At 41.4% G+C, this 19,014-nt stretch overlaps 1 protein-coding gene across 1 annotated transcript in view; it reads left to right on the top strand.

Moving 5' to 3' along the window:
• Nucleotides 1–5,799: 5,799 nt before the first annotated feature.
• Nucleotides 5,800–19,014, top strand: part of LOC124022884 (von Willebrand factor A domain-containing protein 5B1-like) — a 48,837-nt gene continuing 35,622 nt past the window's right edge. The window contains exons 1-7 of the mRNA XM_046337581.1: nt 5,800–6,414; nt 7,290–7,448; nt 7,677–7,808; nt 9,153–9,277; nt 12,229–12,405; nt 17,013–17,123; nt 17,621–17,823. Coding sequence (XP_046193537.1) covers nt 7,325–7,448; nt 7,677–7,808; nt 9,153–9,277; nt 12,229–12,405; nt 17,013–17,123; nt 17,621–17,823 — 872 coding nt within the window. The 5' untranslated portion in view covers nt 5,800–6,414; nt 7,290–7,324. The remainder of the gene's footprint in view (nt 6,415–7,289; nt 7,449–7,676; nt 7,809–9,152; nt 9,278–12,228; nt 12,406–17,012; nt 17,124–17,620; nt 17,824–19,014) is intronic.

The raw sequence follows: 19,014 nt of genomic DNA, 5'->3' as shown, positions 1-19,014 counted from the left end.
TTCCTTGGAAAGCTGCTGTTATTGTGGTGTTATTAATGACTGTACTGTATGGATGGTGACTATGTGGATGATATTAGGCTATGTTTGGATGAGCCTTTCTGAAGAGCTCAAGACAATTCATACGACAAGGAGAGGGTCTCATGGGGTCTGTCACTTGGACACACTCATTATCACAGCCTGTCAGACTGAAAAAAGAAACTCCCATTAAGAGAGAAACACTAATGGATTACCTTTAGGATTTTGCCATTATTGGAATGGGCATAATATCAATCAACTTAATTGTGAACATTTTATGATTTTGCCCCAACATTTTTGTTCCTCTTCTAATTTTTGGATATATTATATTATTTTTTAAAGTGGATTTAGGTTATTAATCACAGTTATTAATTATAGGTTATTAATCAATGAGGTTGAATAATCTGATTGCACAATGCATTTCTGTATTGTCACAGCTAAAACAGTTTACAGTCCAGTTATGCTGTTCAATGTTTTTAGAATAAGGGAAGAATAATGGCATTGTGATGTGAGAGATGTTGTGTTTTAGAGGAACAAGACACTGCATCTGCATCTCTGCTTGTTCCCATCTTGTGTCCCTTAGGACACGTGGTGGCACTGTTGACACTGATTGCAGAGCAGGTGTGCGCAGTGAGCACTGTGGGTGCATCTGTCTGGCATATTCCTTTTCACTAAATGACAACCCTGTGCCGGGCCAGCCAAAACCTTTTTTTGATGAATTAGTATGAGGAGGCGGCACACTTAAAATATATTTTTTAAATTAATTATGGATCTTGTAAATTGTGGATGCATTATGATAGCAGACAGTAATCTTGTCCAAGCAGGGAGTCAGGAAGACCAATGATCTTGAGATCCATCATGTAGATAATTCACAAAAATACTATTTGGCTGAAGGAGCAGTTTGGAGTTTTTCACTCTAAGTATTGTACTGTATGTAGTCTTATAGCCACTAACATTGGCACATTAGTTTGGAGAGACACTGGTCAGTATCATCAGCAGGCAGGCAACGGCTCAGTCTCTATGGAAATTTGCTGTCGTCATAACACCACGCATAAAGGCTGTGTTAGAGGCTCAGGCTATGGCTCTCTGAACACAACAGAAACCCAGGACACCACAACATCATTTAAAAAACCTGGGTTGCAATATACAGTGCCTTTGGAAAGTATTCAGACCACTTGACTTTTCCCACATTTTGTTAAGTTAAATCAAATCAAATTACAGCCTTATTCTACAATCGATTTAGTATTATATATATTTATATATATATATTTTTATTTTACCCCTTTTTCTCCCCAATTTCGTGGTATCCAATTGTTTTTAGTAGCTACTATCTTATCTCATCGCTACAACTCCCGTACGGGCTCGGGAGAGTTGCTCTGGATAAGAGCGTCTGCTAAATGACTTAAATGTAAATGTAAATGGGAGAGACGAAGGTTGAAAGTCATGCGTCCTCCAATACACAACCCAACCAAGCCGCACTGCTTCTTAACACAGCGCCATCCAACTCCGGAAGCCAGCCGCACCAATGTGTCGGAGGAAACACCGTGCACCTGGCAACCTTGGTTAGCGCGCACTGCGCCCGGCCCGCGGCTGGAGTCGCTGGTGCGCGATGAGACAAGGATTTCCCTACCGGCCAAACCTCCATAACCCGGACGACGCTAGGCCAATTGTCAGTACAGCGCCCTTAACCAAGGTCCCACAGTTGACAGTGCATGTCAGAGTAAAAACCAGGCCATGAGGTTGAAGGAATTTTCCGTAGAGCTCAGAGACAGGATTGTGTCGAGGCAAAGATCTGGGGAAGAATACCAAAACATTTCTGCAGCATTGAAGGTCCCCAAGAACACAGTGGCCTCCATCCTTCGTTTGGAACCACCAAGACTCTCCTTGAGCTGGCCATCCGGCCAAACTGAGCAATCGGGGGAGAAGGGCCTTGGTCAGGGAGGTGACCAAGGCCGGACGGGAGCCACTTCTCAGTAAAAACGGCACATGACAGCTCACTTGGAGTTTGCCAAAAGGCACCTAAAGACTCTCAGACCATGACAACTCTTTGGCCTGAATGCGTAGCGTCACATCTGAAGGAAACCTGGCACCATCACTACGGTGAAACATGGTGGTGGCCACATCATGCTATGAGGATGTTTTTCAGCGGCAGGGACTGGGAGATTAGTCAAGATCAAGGCAAAGATGAATGGAGCAAAGTACAGAGAGATTCTTGATGAAAGCCTGCTCCAGAGCGCTCAGGATCTCAGACTGGAGCGAAGGTTCACCTTCCCACAGGAGTAACTTCGGGACAAGTCTCTGTCGTTGAGTGGCCCAGACTTGAACCCGATCGAACATCTCTGGAAGAGACCTGAAAATAGCTGTGCAGCAACGCTCCACATCCAGCCGGATAGAGCTTAAGAGGATCTGCAGAAAGGAATGGGAGAAACTCCCCAAATATAGGTGTACCAAGCTTGTAGCGTCATACCCAATGAAGACTCAAGGCTGTAATCGCTGCCAAAGGTGCTTTAACAAAGTACTGAGTAAAGGGTCTGAATACTTATGTAAATGTGATATTTCAGTTTTTTTTTATATACATTTGCAAAAATGTCTGAAAACCTATTTTTGCTTTGTCATTATGGGTTATTCTGTGTAGATTGATGGGGGGGGGGGGGGGACGATCTTACCAATTTTAGAACAAGGCTGTAATGTAACACAATGTGGAAAAAGTAAAGGGGTCTGAATACTTCCTGAATTCACTGTAGGATGACATTTGCATGAAAATACAGGTCGGCCATAAGCATTGGCCACTTCTCACAGCCCAATCTCATCTTGCACCCTCATTCATGCAATATTCTACCAGACCAGTCCACCTTGGTGTTGATCATCTGTTTGATGGATGAGTCATGCTTTTTCTATAGTGGGAATTTGAAATGTTGTGTCCTGAATATAACCTTGAAAACTGTATAGGTCTTCACTTGCTGCCTTTGCCTTGCATGTTGTCGTGTCTTTACTATCATTAAATTGAAGAATTAGTTTTTCTCAAAGATTCTCTGTAATTAGTATTACGTGATCAAATTATTAATCATGTAACTGTAATTAATTACATCTCATAATTACAATTCCTAAAACATACATGTGTCTTATATAATTTTAAATCTATTTTAGTTGTTAATCGCACCAAAGTGTCCGATTTCAAATAGGCTTTTCAGCGAAAGCACTACAAACGATTATGTTAGGTCTCCACCAACCCACAATAAGCACAGCCATTTTCCAGCAAAATATAGCCTTCATAAAAACCAGAAATAAAGATAAAATTAATCACTAACCTTGAATTATCTTCATCAAATGACACTCATTGGACTTCATGTTACACAATACATGCATGTTTTGTTTGATAAAGTTCATATTTATATTTGTAAAAATCTGAGTTTACATTACCAGTTCCAAAAACATCAAGTGATTTTGCATAGCCACATCATTCAACAGAAAGACTCATCATAAATGTAGATGATAATATAGTTATACACATGGAATTATAGATATACCTCTCCTTAATGCAACCGCTGTGTCAGATTTCGAAAAAACTTTATGGACAAAGAAATGCATGCAATAATCTGAGACGGAGCTCAATTTAAAAACACCACAGCCGCAATGATGGCGTCAACATAAACAAGAAATGACATGATAAAAATTCCCTTACCTTTGATGATCTACATCAGAAAGCACTCCAGGAATCCCAGGTCCACAATAAATGTTTGTTTTGTTCGAAAATGTCCGTTATTTATGTCCAAATACCGCTAATTCTGGTCAGCGTTATATCGGACAAAAACTTCAAAAAGTGATATTACTGGTCAAAGAAACATTTCAAACTAAGTACAGAATCAATCATTGGGATGTTTTTAACATATAGCTTCAATAAAGTTCCAACCGGAGTATTCCTTCTTGTCTTCGTGAGCCGTGGAACGCAAGTGGATACCAGGAGGAAAAAATGTGATCACAAAATGGCTGCATGATGGACAACTGATATATTCTGCTCTCATTCACTCCCACAACAACATAGAAGCCTCATTATAATTGCTATTGATGGTTGACATCTAGCGGAACCCCTAGGCAGTGCAACATCATTCATATCTCAAGGGGATTTCATTGGGGACTCTGGTGAATACATACAAGCTCAGATTTCTGACCTATTTTGATTTGCCTGCCAATATGAGTTCTGTTATACTCACAGTCATCATTCAAACAGTTTTAGAAACTTCAGAGTGTTTTCTATCCAATACGAATAATAATATGCAAATAATAGCAACTATGACTGAGGAGCAAGCCGTTTGATATGGGCACTTTTCATCCAAGCTACTCAATACTGCCCCTGCAGCCATAAAAAGTTGACCACGTGGTATGGTTAAAAGATTCAGCAATGGTCTGCAACCTTTGTACTCCCGTGATTGAGAGAAACATGATCTACTTGAGAAGTTTTATTCGGAATTGCAGAAAAGGGGCTGTCCCAGGATACCTGACCCTAACTGGGCTCAGGGGAGGTCCTCTGATTTAGTTCAACTCAAACGGTAATTGGAGTTTCCTTCATTAAACAGTCCAAAATCACATTACACAATTTTACAAACAGTATCATACTCATTCATCTTATACAACAATTAGATGTAAACCTCATATCTGAGGCTATTATATAAACAGTGTTATGGTAATGTGGCCACACCATCTCCCATGAGTTTCCCCAAGTTGTAACAAACGGACCAGTTCGTAGCTGGATTCTTCGCCGATCTTTAATACTTTCTCTGGAACATGAAATTTGTTCGTACCTCAAGTTCTATGAGGTGGAAGAAATTCCTTTGTTCTCTATGAAAATTCACTCTGTCTCTTATACTGTGTGGCCACGAGGCAGGGTCTTCTCCTCAGGAATTTACGACCTCTCTCTGACCACAGCATCCTAGTTGAAGGAAGCAAGGGGGAGGTAGGGAGAGGGGTATGAGGCTTGCTGTACCCAAAGAGGGCAACGTCATGACAATGTTCAGTAGACCAGAGGCCCCCAAAAAATCTCTCTCTAATGTTTTTGTTTTCATTTTCACCAATCGCCTTTGTAGTCTAAGCATGCAAGGACTGAACATATAGTTTGAATTCTCTTGTGGTTTTATTATCTGGGCCTGCTCTGCAGGGATGTAATGTTTTTGCTGATCATAATTCTGGACAGCAAAAGACATGATTCTACTTCAAAGGCACTAAAAAGGCCCTTACTGTTGTCTTTGATGTTATTGCTGGACAACAATGCAAGGGTGAGGATATCAGAGCTAGACTTATACTGATGTTTGCTTGTTTGTTGAATTATTGTACAAGTTATTAAAAAAGATTATGAACATGATGTTTTTTACCCTTTGTCTATGATTGGCAATGAAAAGAAACTCACCATGCCAGGCCTGATCAACAAGGGGAGTCAGAATGCTCTGCCTCTCAGTGTCTGCGAGATCACTTCCTGTGTCAGAGGTTACACCCTGGCCCTGACAGCATCCATGACCTACAATAACTTTGAGGACAATCCAATTGAGGGTGAGAACCTCATTTGTTGTTACAAATATAAAAGTTATCATGAACATTCTCTGGGGGCCTTATACAAGTGTGTTTAGAATTATGATTCTGAATTTCCTTCCCTTGTCTCTGAGGTAGTCTCATTACTTTTAGTTAGTTTGGTTAGTTGGTTTTACTTAATTGCCTGTTTTGGTTAATTGCCTGTTTTGGTTAATGTTAACTGTATTTGTTGTAGGAGTCTTCATTTACCCACTGGAAGAATGCTCTACCGTGGTGGGATTTGAAGCTATGATCTCCAACCAGATAATAACCGTGCAAATCAAAGACAAGTCCAAGATTGATGACTGTTACTTTGATTGCTGCACTACAACTAATGGTGCCCTTCAGAGTGGCAGTGGTAGGATGGGTCTCGTGTGAAGTGCTGTGGTCAGTGGTTGTGTAGTTTGGTCCCAGATCTGTTTGCACTGTCTTGCCAACTCCTATGATCATTTGTGTGACAATGACAATAGGAGATGGAAAGACAGCACAAACAGAGACCAGGCTTGTGGTTTTGGGTCCAACTATCTTGATTCCTAGTGTAATCAATAAGGATAAAATTTCTCTGAAAAATATAAAACATTACCATTTATGTGAGTTGTTCTGCTATGGTATTCCAGGACATATTGTGCTGGATGAGGACTTGGAGAGGACAGTGTTGGTGGTGAACCTGGGGGTCATCCCCCCTCTGGAGACGGTCAACGTGTTGGTCAGCACCTCCTCTGAGCTGCCCACCCTTCCCAACGGGGGTATCCGGGTCACCTCACCCACCGTGTGCACCCCCAGGGTCCAGAGAACCATCAACGAGGAGCAGGGACTCTCCCCAAACTTCCACAACAGAGCGTAAGAATACCGTGACAGTGTCATCATCATAACCACAACTGAATGTCACCACTGTGCCACAGCTGAATGTCAATGCTGTCTTGTCCAAATTTTATAGTGCCATTTTGATCTTTAAAGGAAACTTTAACTTTAACTGGTAACTTGGAGGTTAAGTTATTCACACCATGCCTGCATCAGACATAAATTTTTCAAATGTTGGGCTCCCGAGTGGTGCAGCGGTCTAAGGCACTGCATCATAGTACTAGAGGCGTCACTACAGACACCCTGGTTCGAATCCAGGCTGTATCACAGCCGGCTGTGATTGGTAGTCCCATAGGGCTGCGTCGTCCGGGTTTGGCCGGTGTAGGCCATCATTGTAAATAAGAATGTGTTCTTAACTGACTTGCCTAGTTAAAAAGGTCAAATTAAAAATATAAAAATAACACAGACAGAGAGATAGCCGATTGGTGGACAAGAAGCAGGTGGTAAGTTTAATATAAAAAACATGGAACGATACAACATAGGAGGAGCGTTTAGACATGAACAACAGAAGCTGTTCCTATTCCCCTAATCTCATTTAACACCTGACGATCCTTTCCCTTGAGTCCCATTTATTCCTTTGTGATCCGTTCCTTTCCGTTCTTGTATTGTGTTCACAAATGCCTGCCTGGGGAAAGAACCTAAGAGAGTGTCAGATAAAGGGGAGGTAATGAGTGAGGTAATGGAGTCCAGGTGTGCTTAATGATGAATGCCAGGTCCGCATAATGATGGTTCCCAGGACCTGTGGTTAGTAAACCGGCAACATTGAAGCCGGAGGGGAGGAGCGGGAGTAGATGTGACAACAGGACTATGAATTAAATTACTATGATTTTCTATTGTGGTATTTTCTTGCACAGGAGGGGCAGCAGGCATAATTGTGACCTGGATCCAAATGAGCAGACTCCTATCACCCCCCCAGCTGTACATGGCCCAGCTGCTGGAGGAAGAGGCCATCAACTCTATTGACTATGAGTTTAGCTTCCAGCTGGAGATCAGAGCCCCGTATCTCCTTGCAGGTCAGAGACACAACATACAACCATCTACACTTTGCAGTTTATTTGTATTATAATACAATGTATGTTCCACTGACTAACAGACATCTTTCCTCTATGAGTACAAAGCTACCTCTGTTCACACAAACAAGATTAATTTGAGTTTTTTTTTGTGATATCTTGTTCTAGTATTTTCATGTGATTCCACTGTTTATTCTACACTGTAGATGCTTTAGAGGTGTCTTTGTGCAGGTGTGGAAAGCCCCTCTCATGCCATCCGGGCCGACGCAGATCCCCTGGCCCGCTCAGCCACCAGCGTCGTCATCACACTCGCTGACAAGTACACCTACGACTGCCCTGTGGAGATCATCATCTACCCCAGTGGTGGGTACTGTACTGTTGTGGACACACCACCCACCATTCAGCCTGCCAGGGACTACCATTACTCACATTACTCAAATACAATATCACATACACAGAATAGGCCAGTGTTACATTTTACATTTTACGTTTTAGTCATTTAGCAGATGCTCTTATACAGAGCGACTGGATAGCTAAGTGAGATAATGACACATCACAATCGTATCATCCCTCAACAAAGTATTCATCAGCAAAGACAGTGCTTGTGGGAAAATCATTGACTATCTGCTGCAAACAATTCGCCCTGTTATTTATATGTGGACAGTTAATCAGATCACACGGGAGTTGAGTCATCAGCCTTTGTCTGAGGGCATAGCGGGATTTCTTATAAGTGTCCGGATTAGTGTCCCGCTCCTTGAAAGTGGCAGCTCTAGCCTTTAGCTCAATGCGGATGTTGCCTGTAATCCATGGCTTCTGGTTGGGATATGTACGTACAGTCACTGTGGGGATGATGTCGTTGAGGCACTTATTGATGAAGCTGATGACTGAGGTGGTATACTCCTCAACGCCATTGGATGAATCCCGGAACATATTCCAGTCTGTGCTAGCAAAACAGTTCTGGGTGTTAAAAGAAGTATAATTAGAGACTTACAGAAAACATTTGACCTCTGTCATTGCCAACAAAGGGTATATAACAAAGTATTGAGATAAACTTTTGTTATTGACCAAATACTTATTTTCCACCATAATTTGCAAATTAATTCATAAAAAAATCCTACAATGTGATTTTCTGGATTGTTTTTCTCATTTTGTCTGTCATAATTGAAGTGTACCTATGATGAAAATTACAGGCCTCTCTCATCTTTTTAAGTGGGAGAACTTTGTACAATTGGTGGCTGACTAAATACTTTTTTGCCCCACTGTATCAGTCATGATAAAATGGGATGAGTGAGATAGCAAGCAGCATTAGTTCCTGTGCTCAGGACAAATCACAATTTCGCAAGTAATAGCATGTTTTTAAATTATGGAAGGGGAGGTGACATTTGGCCTATAGACTTGCCTGTAACTTGCAACGAGAGTGGGAGGAGCTCTTCGTTACGGTTCCGCTCCTCATTATATCACTTCTTTTAACACCCAGAACTTTAATTGAGCACCTGACCAATTATGCAAGACTTTAGTTATGGGTTAACCAAGATTAGTCTGTGACAGAAATATATACTACTTGGCCACGTCTGCCTTTTCTCTGACAGATGTTTGCAGGAATTGCATATTGTACCCTTCTATCAGTGTTATGGCTCATACTGAAACCTGCTTGTTGTCAAGGTGATACTGTACCATATTAGTCTAGTGCCCATTGTTTCCTACTAGATCCTCATCTGCCTCTTGTGCTGATTGAGGATGGAGACATGACACTGGAGGAGTACGATGAACACCTCACAGGGAAGAGTGACTACATCAAGGCCATCAAGAAGGACTCCAGTAATGAAAAGAAAGTGAGTGCTGTATCTGATCTGATGTGATCTGCGTTTTACCCAGTAGCCTTATTGAGTGACAAAAAGCAGCTGTCTGAGAGGATTCATATAGATTAAAGAGGCTTTGTAAAATGGCAAGATGCTGCTTATAATTAGAGAAGAAAAGCATATAGCATCATGAATATTCAATAACAACAGATAATGAGACCTCTCTTATAAGAAAAGATAGCAGTTCTGAAACTAAAGTAAAAGTGCAGTAACTGCAGTCGACTGGGGTATTTTGGATGCAGTAATTGCAGAATAACTGCAATGTACTGCAGTTGAACTGCAGTTACACTGCAAAATAAACTGTGTTGTTTTCGACGCAGTACTTGAAGCGTACTGCAGTTATACTACACATTAACTACATTTATACTACAGTGTACTGTGGTTATACTGCAAAATAAACTGTGTTGTTTTCGACGCAGTACTTGAAGCGTACTGCAGTTATACTACACATTAACTACATTTATACTACAGTGTACTGCGGTTATACTGCAAAATAAACTGTGTTATTTTGGACCCAGTACTTGAAGTATACTGCAGACATACTGCGCTCTGACTACAGTTATTCTACAGTGTACAGCAGTCATACTGCACTCTGACTACAGTTATACTACAGTGTACTACAGTTATACTAGTGTACTGCAGTTATACTACAGTGTACGGCAGTTATAATGCACTCTGACTGCAATTTATTTTCGTAAGGGCTGCGTATCCACACCTTTTGCCAGTTTTGTGTGATTTGTTAGACCTGGTTTGGCCTGTATTAGTAGTGCATTCCAGTATTCCCGTGTCCATTATTATTATATGAAAGCAATTGATTTATTTCAACCTCTCTGAGATCATTTTAAAACCGCACATGAATGATACACATTGGAGTTACAGTATGTTGTTTGAATGGTGAGTTTATTATTTTTCTTGAGGTGAAATCGTGTCGGTACAGATTGTACCTTATTCTCCACATGTCTGAATGGCACTACGGTGGTAGATACAATTACATCCTTAAATGACCAGTAGACCTCAATGGGAGGGAGAGAGAGGACACTTAGCCTAAAATGATGTGTGGGAAAGAAAGGGGTTACTATGGAAACCACAAAAAGTCCTCAGTGTTCTGCTTGGAATTTCTACCTGCAAGAACACATGTACCAGTTGATTGAGTCTCCTTTCTCTTTCAAATCATCTGGGTGTCATTTTAAACAAATTCCCAACCGTAATTTCCTTTAAGAAGCATAGCTGAAATCAGCTTATCAAAAACGTTCCATATGGAGAATATTTTATTGTTAGATCTACGTATCTAATGGATCTTAGCATGCAGGAAAAAGCTTTGTTGTAGTTTAGCGGAACGCTGCCTTGTAGAGCTATAACTAATTTTAATAAAATTATAATAATTTTCTTATCAGATGTGACATGTAAGATATGTATAAAAAAATGACATGTACAAAGTCATTGCTGTATGTGAATATGGCTCTTATTCAAAGCTTACATGATGTGATTGGGATCTCATTCTCTTTATTTCATTATTTTCTTACTGTATCCTTTGATCATGTTATGCTCTGACCATGTTATCCTCTCACCATGTTATGTTCTGACCATGTTATTGTCTGACTATGTTATTGTCTGACCATGTTATGTTCTGACCATGTTATTGTCTGACTATGTTATTGTCTGACCATGTTATGCTCTGACCATGTTATCCTCTCACCATGTTATGTTCTGACCATGTTATTGTCTGACCATGTTATTGTCTGACCATGTTATCCTCTGACCATGTTATTGTCTGACCATGTTATTGTCTGACCATATTATCCTCTGACCATGTTATGTTCTGACCACGTTATCCTCTGGCCATGATATCCTTTCACCATGTTATCCTCTGGTCATGTGTAGACTAGATCTCCAGTACTTCTCTCACCATGTTATCCTCTGACCACGTTATCCTCTGACCACGTTATCCTCTGACCATGTTATGGCGCTTGTAACGCCAGGGTAGTGGGTTCGATCCCCGGGACCACCCATACGTAGAATGTATGCACACATGACTGTAAGTCGCTTTGGATAAAAGCGTCTGCTAAATGGCATATATTATTATTATTATTATTATCCTCTGACCATGTGATCCTCTGGCCATGATATCCTCTCACCATGTTATCCTCTGACCATGTTATCCTCTGGCCATGATATCCTCTCACCATGTTATCCTCTGACCATGTTATCCTCTGACCATGTTATCCTCTCACCATGTTATCCTCTGGCCATGTTATCCTCTGACCATGTTATCCTCTGACCATGTGATCCTCTGGCCATGATATCCTCTCACCATGTTATCCTCTGACCATGTTATCCTCTGGCCATGATATCCTCTCACCATGTTATCCTCTGACCATATTATCCTCTGGCCATGATATCCTCTCACCATGTTATCCTCTGACCATCTTATCCTCTGGCCATGTTATCCTCTGGCCATGATATCCTCTCACCATGTTATCCTCTGACCATGTTATCCTCTGGCCATGATATCCTCTCACCATGTTATCCTCTGACCATGTTATCCTCTGGCCATGATATCCTCTCACCATGTTATCCTCTGACCATGTTATCCTCTGGCCATGTTATCCTCTGACCATGTTAACCTCTGACCATGTGATCCTCTGGCCATGTTATCCTCTCACCATGTTATCCTCTGACCATGTTATCCTCTGGCCATGATATCCTCTCACCATGTTATCCTCTGGTCATGTGTAGACTAGATCTCAAGTACTTCTCTCACCATGTTGTCCTCTGACCACGTTATCCTCTGACCATGTTATCCTCTGACCATGTTATCCTGTGGCCATGATATCCTCTCACCATGTTATCCTCTGATCATGTGTAGACTAGATCTCAAGCACTTCTCTCACCATGTTATCCTCTGGCAATGTGGCAAAGTGAAGGTGGATATCATTCGTAAGCGTCTCCACAAGGACATCCTCCACAACCCTGCGGTTATGCTCAACTTCTGCCCAGACCTCAAGTCCATGACCTCTGACCTGAGGAAGGTGCATGGAGAGTTCATCTTCCTCATCGACCGCAGTGGGAGCATGAGCGGGGTCAACATCAGCTGCGTCAAGGTACTGTCATGACTTCATAACACATTGAAAACCCATTCGTGATCTATTCTTAATAAGGGCATAAACATAATAAACAGATTAGTTTGGCAAAACTAAACCTGGAGGATGGAGACTTAAGGGCAACTAAAGTAATGGAATGAATTACGAAGGAATAACATAGTTTACTAATTATATATGTAAGATGTGCTATTAATGACTCAATGACTCACTGGTCATTTGATGGAAAGGTCAATGGAAACTCATCTCAGCTCGGCCTTTATTTCCAGTGCATCTGACTGTAATGTTACATGATTGGACTGGGCTGAGAGTGGTGATGTTTGACTAACCCCTGTTGGTCTGTCATGCACAGCAGGGCAGCATGACTCATACTCAGAAATCTTCTGATTGGGGAGAGAGGGGCATCCTCCCCCTCTGACACCCCAAAGCCTGACTTAAATCAACTCAATCAAATCATTTTATTTGTTACATTCGCCGAATACAACATTTCACCTTACAGTGAAATGCTTACAAGCCCTTAACCAATGATGCAGTTTTACGAAAATACCTAACAAATAAAAAGTAAGAGAAGATTTTTTTTTTTTTTAAAGAGCAACAGTAAATACACAATAGCGGGGCTATATACAGGGGGTACCGGTACAGAGTTAATGTGTCAATGTGCGGGGGCACCAGTGTCGAGGTATTTGAGATAAGTATGTACATACAGGTAGGGTTGTTAAAGTGGCTATGCATAGATAATAACAGAAAGTAGCAGCAGTGTGGTGGTGGTGGTGGGGGGTGCAAATAGTCTGGGTAGCCATTTGATTAGCTGTTCAGGAGTCTAATGGCTTGGGGGTAGAAGCTGTTTAGAAGCCTCTTGGACCTAGACTTGGCGCTCCGGTACTGCTTGCCGTCTATGACTAGGGTGGCTGGAGTCTTTGACCATTTTTAGGCCCTTCCTCTGACACCGCCTGGTATAGAGGTACTGGATGGCAGGAAGCTTGGCCCGATGATGTACGGGGCCTTACGCACTACCCTCTGTATTGCCTTGTGGTCGGAGGCCGAGCAGTTGCCATACCAGGCAGTTATGCAACCCGTCAGGATCCTCTCGGGTGCAGCTGTAAAATCTTTTGAGGATCTGAGGACCCATGACAAATATTTTCACTCTCCTGAGGGGGGATCGGTCTGACCTGACCCAGCCAGGTCAGGCCGATGATGAGGAAATCATTTCTCCTCGGTTTCTTTGATCTGCCAGAAACTCCCCCAAAATGCCAGGCCCCAATTTGATAGCATCTTTAACTGAATATAAGGAGAAAGAGAGATTTCTATGACACCAAAATGCCAGCGACCCCAAAATGCTAGCGAGCACCAATTTGATAGCACCTTTGAAAGTGGGAGAAAGAGCAGTGGAGATTTTCTATGACACAATGACTTGAAATTGACAAAAAGCATTGAAGTTTCCTGTGAGCAGACTCTCTAATCAATCTCTGCAATAACATTCTCTATTAACTTTCTCTGTATTGTTGCATGTCATGAAGAAAGTCCATTACATATAACAACTGCTTCATACGTGCATGCTTTATGACAGAGAAAATGCCATTACTGTTCCTCAATGGGTCAGAGGAGGGTTGTATTTCTTTATTTTAGAGAGTAAAAGAAAGGAAATCATGTCATTTCTGTCAACTTTTTGTCATAGCAACACAGAAATGACAGGATTTACTTTCTCTTCACCATTATACACTGAGTGTACAAAACATGACATAGCTTTTATCTGAATTCACCTGATTAGTCTATGATACCTTATTGATGTCACCTGTTAAATCCACTTCAATCCGTGTAGATGAAGGGGGGGAGATGGGTTTAAGAAGGATTTTTAAGCCTTGAGACAATTGAAACATGGATTGTGTAGGTGTGCCATTCAGAGGGTAAATGGGCAAAACAGTATGCAGTATGAGAATATTCAAAGTAGCCACCCTTTGCCTTGATGACAGCTTTGCACACTCTTGGCATTCTCTCAACCAGCTTCACCTGGAATGCTTTTCCAACAGTCATGAAAGAGTTCCCACATACGCTGAGCACTTGTTGGCTGCTTTTCCTTCACTCTGCGGTCCACCTCATCCCAAACTATCTCAATTGGGTTGAGGTTGGGTGATTGGAGGCTAGGTCATCTGATGCAGCACTCCATCCCTCCCCTTCTTGTTCAAATAGCCCTTACATAGCCTGGAGGTGTTTTGGGTGATTGTCCTGTTGAAAACAAATAATTGTCCCACTAAGCGCAAGCCAGGTGGGATGGCGTATTGCTGCAGAATGCTGTGGTAGCCATACCTGTTAAGTGTGCCTTGAATTTAAAAAAAATATTCACTAACAGAGGCACCAGCAAAGCACCATCACACCTCCTCCATGCATCACGATGGGAACCACACATGCGAAGATCATCCTTTCACCTACTCTGCGTCTCACAAAGACACGGCGGTTTGAGCCAAAAATCTCAAATTCTGACTCATCACATCAAAGGACAGATTTCCATCGGTCTAATATCCATTGCTCGTGTTTCTTTGCCCAAGCAAGTCTCTTCTTATTATTTGTGTCCTTTAGTAGTGGTTTCTTTGCAGTAATTTGATCATGAAGGCCTGATTCACACAGTCTCCTCTGAACAGTTGATGTTAAGATTAGAGGTAGACTGATTATGGTTTTTCAACGCCGATACCGATTATTGGGAGACCCAAAAAGCCGCTACCGATTAATCTGACGATTATTTTTTTTTAAATCATGTATTTGTAATAATGACAATTACAACAATACTGAATAAATACTTATTTTAACTTAATATAATACATCAATGAAATCAATTTCGCCTCAAGTAAATAATGAAACATGTTCAATTTGGTTTAAATAATGCAAAAACATAGTGTTGGAGAAGAAAGTAAAAGTGCAATATGTGCTTTGTAAGAAAGCTAATGTTTCAGTTCCTTGCTCAGAACATGAGAACATATAAAAGCTGGTGGTTCCTTTTAACATGAGCCTTCAATATTCCCAGGTAAGAAGTTTTAGGTTGTAGTTATTACAGGAATTATAGGACTATTTCCCTCACTTTAGTATTGTCAGTGTAACAGTATAGCTTCCGTCCCTCTCCTCGCTCCTCCCTGGGCTCGAACCAGCAACACAACGACAACAGCCACCACATCGAAGCAGGGTTACCCATGCAGAGCAAGGGAAACAACCACCCCAAGGCTCAGAGCGAGTGAATTTTGAAACGCTATTAGCGCACTAACTAGCCAGCCATTTAACTCGGGAGTTGATAGGCTTGAAGTCATAAACAGCGCAATGCTTGACGCACAACGAAGAGCTGCTGGCAAAACGCACGAGAGTGCTGTTTGAATGAATTTTTATGCGCCTGCTTTTGCCTATCACCGCTCAGTTAGATACTTGTATGCTTGTATGCTCAGTCAGATTATATGCAACGCAGGACACGCGTGTAGTTAACTAGTGATTATGATTGATTGTTTTTTATAAGATAAGTTTAATGCTAGCTAGCAACTTACCTTGGCTTACTGCATTTGCGTAACAGCAGTCTCCTTGTGGAGTGCAACGAGAGAGAGGCAGGTCGTTATTGCGTTGGACTAGTTAACTGTAAGGTTGCAAGATTGGATCCCCCGAGCTGACATGGTGAAAATCTGTCGATCTGCCCCTGAACGAGGCAGTTAACCCACCGTTTCTAGGCCATCATTGAAAATAAGAATGTTTTCTTAACTGACTTGCCAAGTTAAATAAATATTAAATAAAGGTGTAAAAAATATATATAATATTTAATAATTGGCAAATCGGCGCCCAAAAATACCGATTTCTGATTGTTATGAAAACTTGAAATCGGCCCCACTTGAAATCGACCTCTAGTTGAGATGTGTCTGTTACTTGAACTATGTGAATCATTTCTTTGGTCTGCAATTTCTGAGGCTGGTAACTCTAATGAACTTATCCTCTGCAGCAGAGGTAACTCTGTGCCTTCTTTTCCTGTGGAGGTCCTCATGAGAGCCAGTTTCATCATAACGCTTGATGATTTTTGCGACTGCACTTGAAGAAATTTTCAGTTCTTGAAATGACCAATAAACTTTGATTTGATGAGATTTTTTTCAGTCATAAATAAATGAAACATTCACAAAGAAAGGGTATTAAATACACAGTTTGGTGTAAAAAAACAACAACAACATAATACAGTGAAATATGATTACAGCCAAACTTGAAATTAATGGTTGTTATTGAGCATACACTTTCTAATAATACACTGGCCCGTCCCTCTGTCACACAGAGATAATAATAATAATACAATGGATTATGTTGCACTTCTCTAGTGCACCACAAAGACGCTCTCCAGTGTATAGTAACTAGCCTGCTGACAGATAAAATTGTAATCTGGTCATACTGCCGCAGCCGAAAATGTTTAAACGTCAAGAATAACACTTGCAGCCAGGTGAACAAGGCTGGTTGTTAGAGTCTCTTAATGATTGACCACCTTGTCTGCCTGTCTTGTTCTTTTTCCTTTTCATTTCCATCTCTCTCCATCTCTTTCCCTCTTTTCTCATTCTCCTCTCCTTCGTATTGACCTTGTGTTTCTATTTCTGTTCTGTTCCCAGGATGCCATGGTGGTGATCCTGAAGAGCATTGTGCCTGCCAGTCTCTTCAACATCATCGGCTTTGGCTCCACATTCAAAACACTGTTTTCTACCAGTCAGAGCTATGATGAGGTATGAGGAAAGCAGAACATAGTTTCTTTTTTCAGGTCAATATTATTGAACTGCATGTCAGTGATAAAATCTCTATTAGTAAATGCTTAATCTTGCGTGACAGATTTCACAGCTACAGGTAGTACAGGTAGGGGTGACAGGTAGCATACTGATGAAGAGCGGCGGGCCAGTATCCCAAAAAACAGCTGGTTCGAAAAATCTGTTGATGTGCCCTTGAGCAAGGCACTTAACCCTAATTACTCCAGTAAGTCGTTCTGGATAAGAGCGTCTGCTATATGACAATAAAGGTCAACTGTAAATGTAGTTGGAGTACAAGTATAATTCACAGACACACTTGTCTGCCTCTGTTAGATGACTAAATGTTATTTTGTGTATTATTATAATAAATGCTGCTATAATATGCTTCCCCCCTGTCTTTTCTCTGGGCAGCTACAAGTGTCTGTAACAAGAGACTCAAGACTAGTAATATGCTTCTCCCCTGTCGCTCCATGATTCAGGAAACAGTAACCATGGCTTGTGAGTACATCAGGAAGATCCGAGCTGACATGGGCGGCACCAACATCCTGGCACCACTTAACTGGATCCTGAGGCAACCCATGCACGTGGGTCATCCACGCATGCTCTTCCTGATCACAGATGGGGCCGTCAGCAACACAGGGAAGGTCATCGAGCTGGTCCGCAGCCATGCCCGCTACACCAGGTTAACACACCATCAACTTACTGAACTTTGTTGTCTCCAATTGCTATAGACTACCGTATTCAAAATTATGACATTTCTATGTAAAAGATCCCATGAGCACCAACATGTGAAGTTCATAGGAGCATATTAAAGCGGGTGTCAAATAAAAGCTAAGAGTCTATATTTTGGGGAAATTAAGATACATTTTCCAACCATTTTCCATCTTAAGAAAAGCTTTTGATTTCTGGATAAACATACAGAAAAAGGGGTCTTAGATAACATCTACCAGAAAAAGTCTTAAAAGGTATTAGAAATACTTCAAAACACAATAATGTTTAAGTAGATACCCCTGCCAACTAATATCAACACAAATGTTTGCCATCTGTAAGTTTAAGAAACATTACCTTGTGCCTTGAAATTCCGTTACCAGAAATCCACATATCTTTAAGATATTGTCTAATTTCTCTCCCTCGTGAGGTGGGAGGATAATGAAAGTCCTCCCTTCCACTGGCATACTGTTATGTTCAGCTCATAGTGTCTCCTGCTACTGTCCTCCATTCCACTGGCATACTGTTATGTTCAGCTCATAGTGTCTCCTGCTACTGTCCTCCCTTCCACTGGCATACTGTTATGTTCAGCTCATAGTGTCTCCTGCTACTGTCCTCCCTTCCACTGGCATACTGTTATGTTCAGCTCATAGTGTCTCCTGCTACTGTCCTCCCTTCCACTGACATACTGTTATGTTCAGCTCATAGTGTCTCCTGCTACTGTCCTCCCTTCCACTGACATACTGTTATGTTCAGCTCATAGTGTCTCCTGCTACTGTCCTCCCTTCCACTGGCATACTGTTATGTTCAGCTCATAGTGTCTCCTGCTACTGTCCTCCCTTCCACTGACATACTGTTATGTTCAGCTCATAGTGTCTCCTGCTACTGTCCTCCCTTCCACTGGCATACTGTTATGTTCAGCTCATGTTTTCTTTCTCTTTCTGTTGTCTGGTGGTCAAACCATTAAAACAGTCTTACCCACTGAGCACCAACCGGCAAGTAGTTGTATTTTGGTCAGTCCAAAGATTAATTGATTACGATTGAACTGATTTAGTTACGGTGCATTCTGAAACTATTCAGACCCCTTGACTTTTTCCACATTTTGTTTAGGTTTCCAGCCTTATTCTAAAATATATTATATTTTTAAATTTCCTCATCAATCTAC

Source organism: Oncorhynchus gorbuscha, linkage group LG03 (assembly GCF_021184085.1).
Source record: "Oncorhynchus gorbuscha isolate QuinsamMale2020 ecotype Even-year linkage group LG03, OgorEven_v1.0, whole genome shotgun sequence".
NCBI lineage: Eukaryota > Metazoa > Chordata > Actinopteri > Salmoniformes > Salmonidae > Oncorhynchus > Oncorhynchus gorbuscha.
This window is presented reverse-complemented; position numbering and strand designations above follow the sequence as displayed.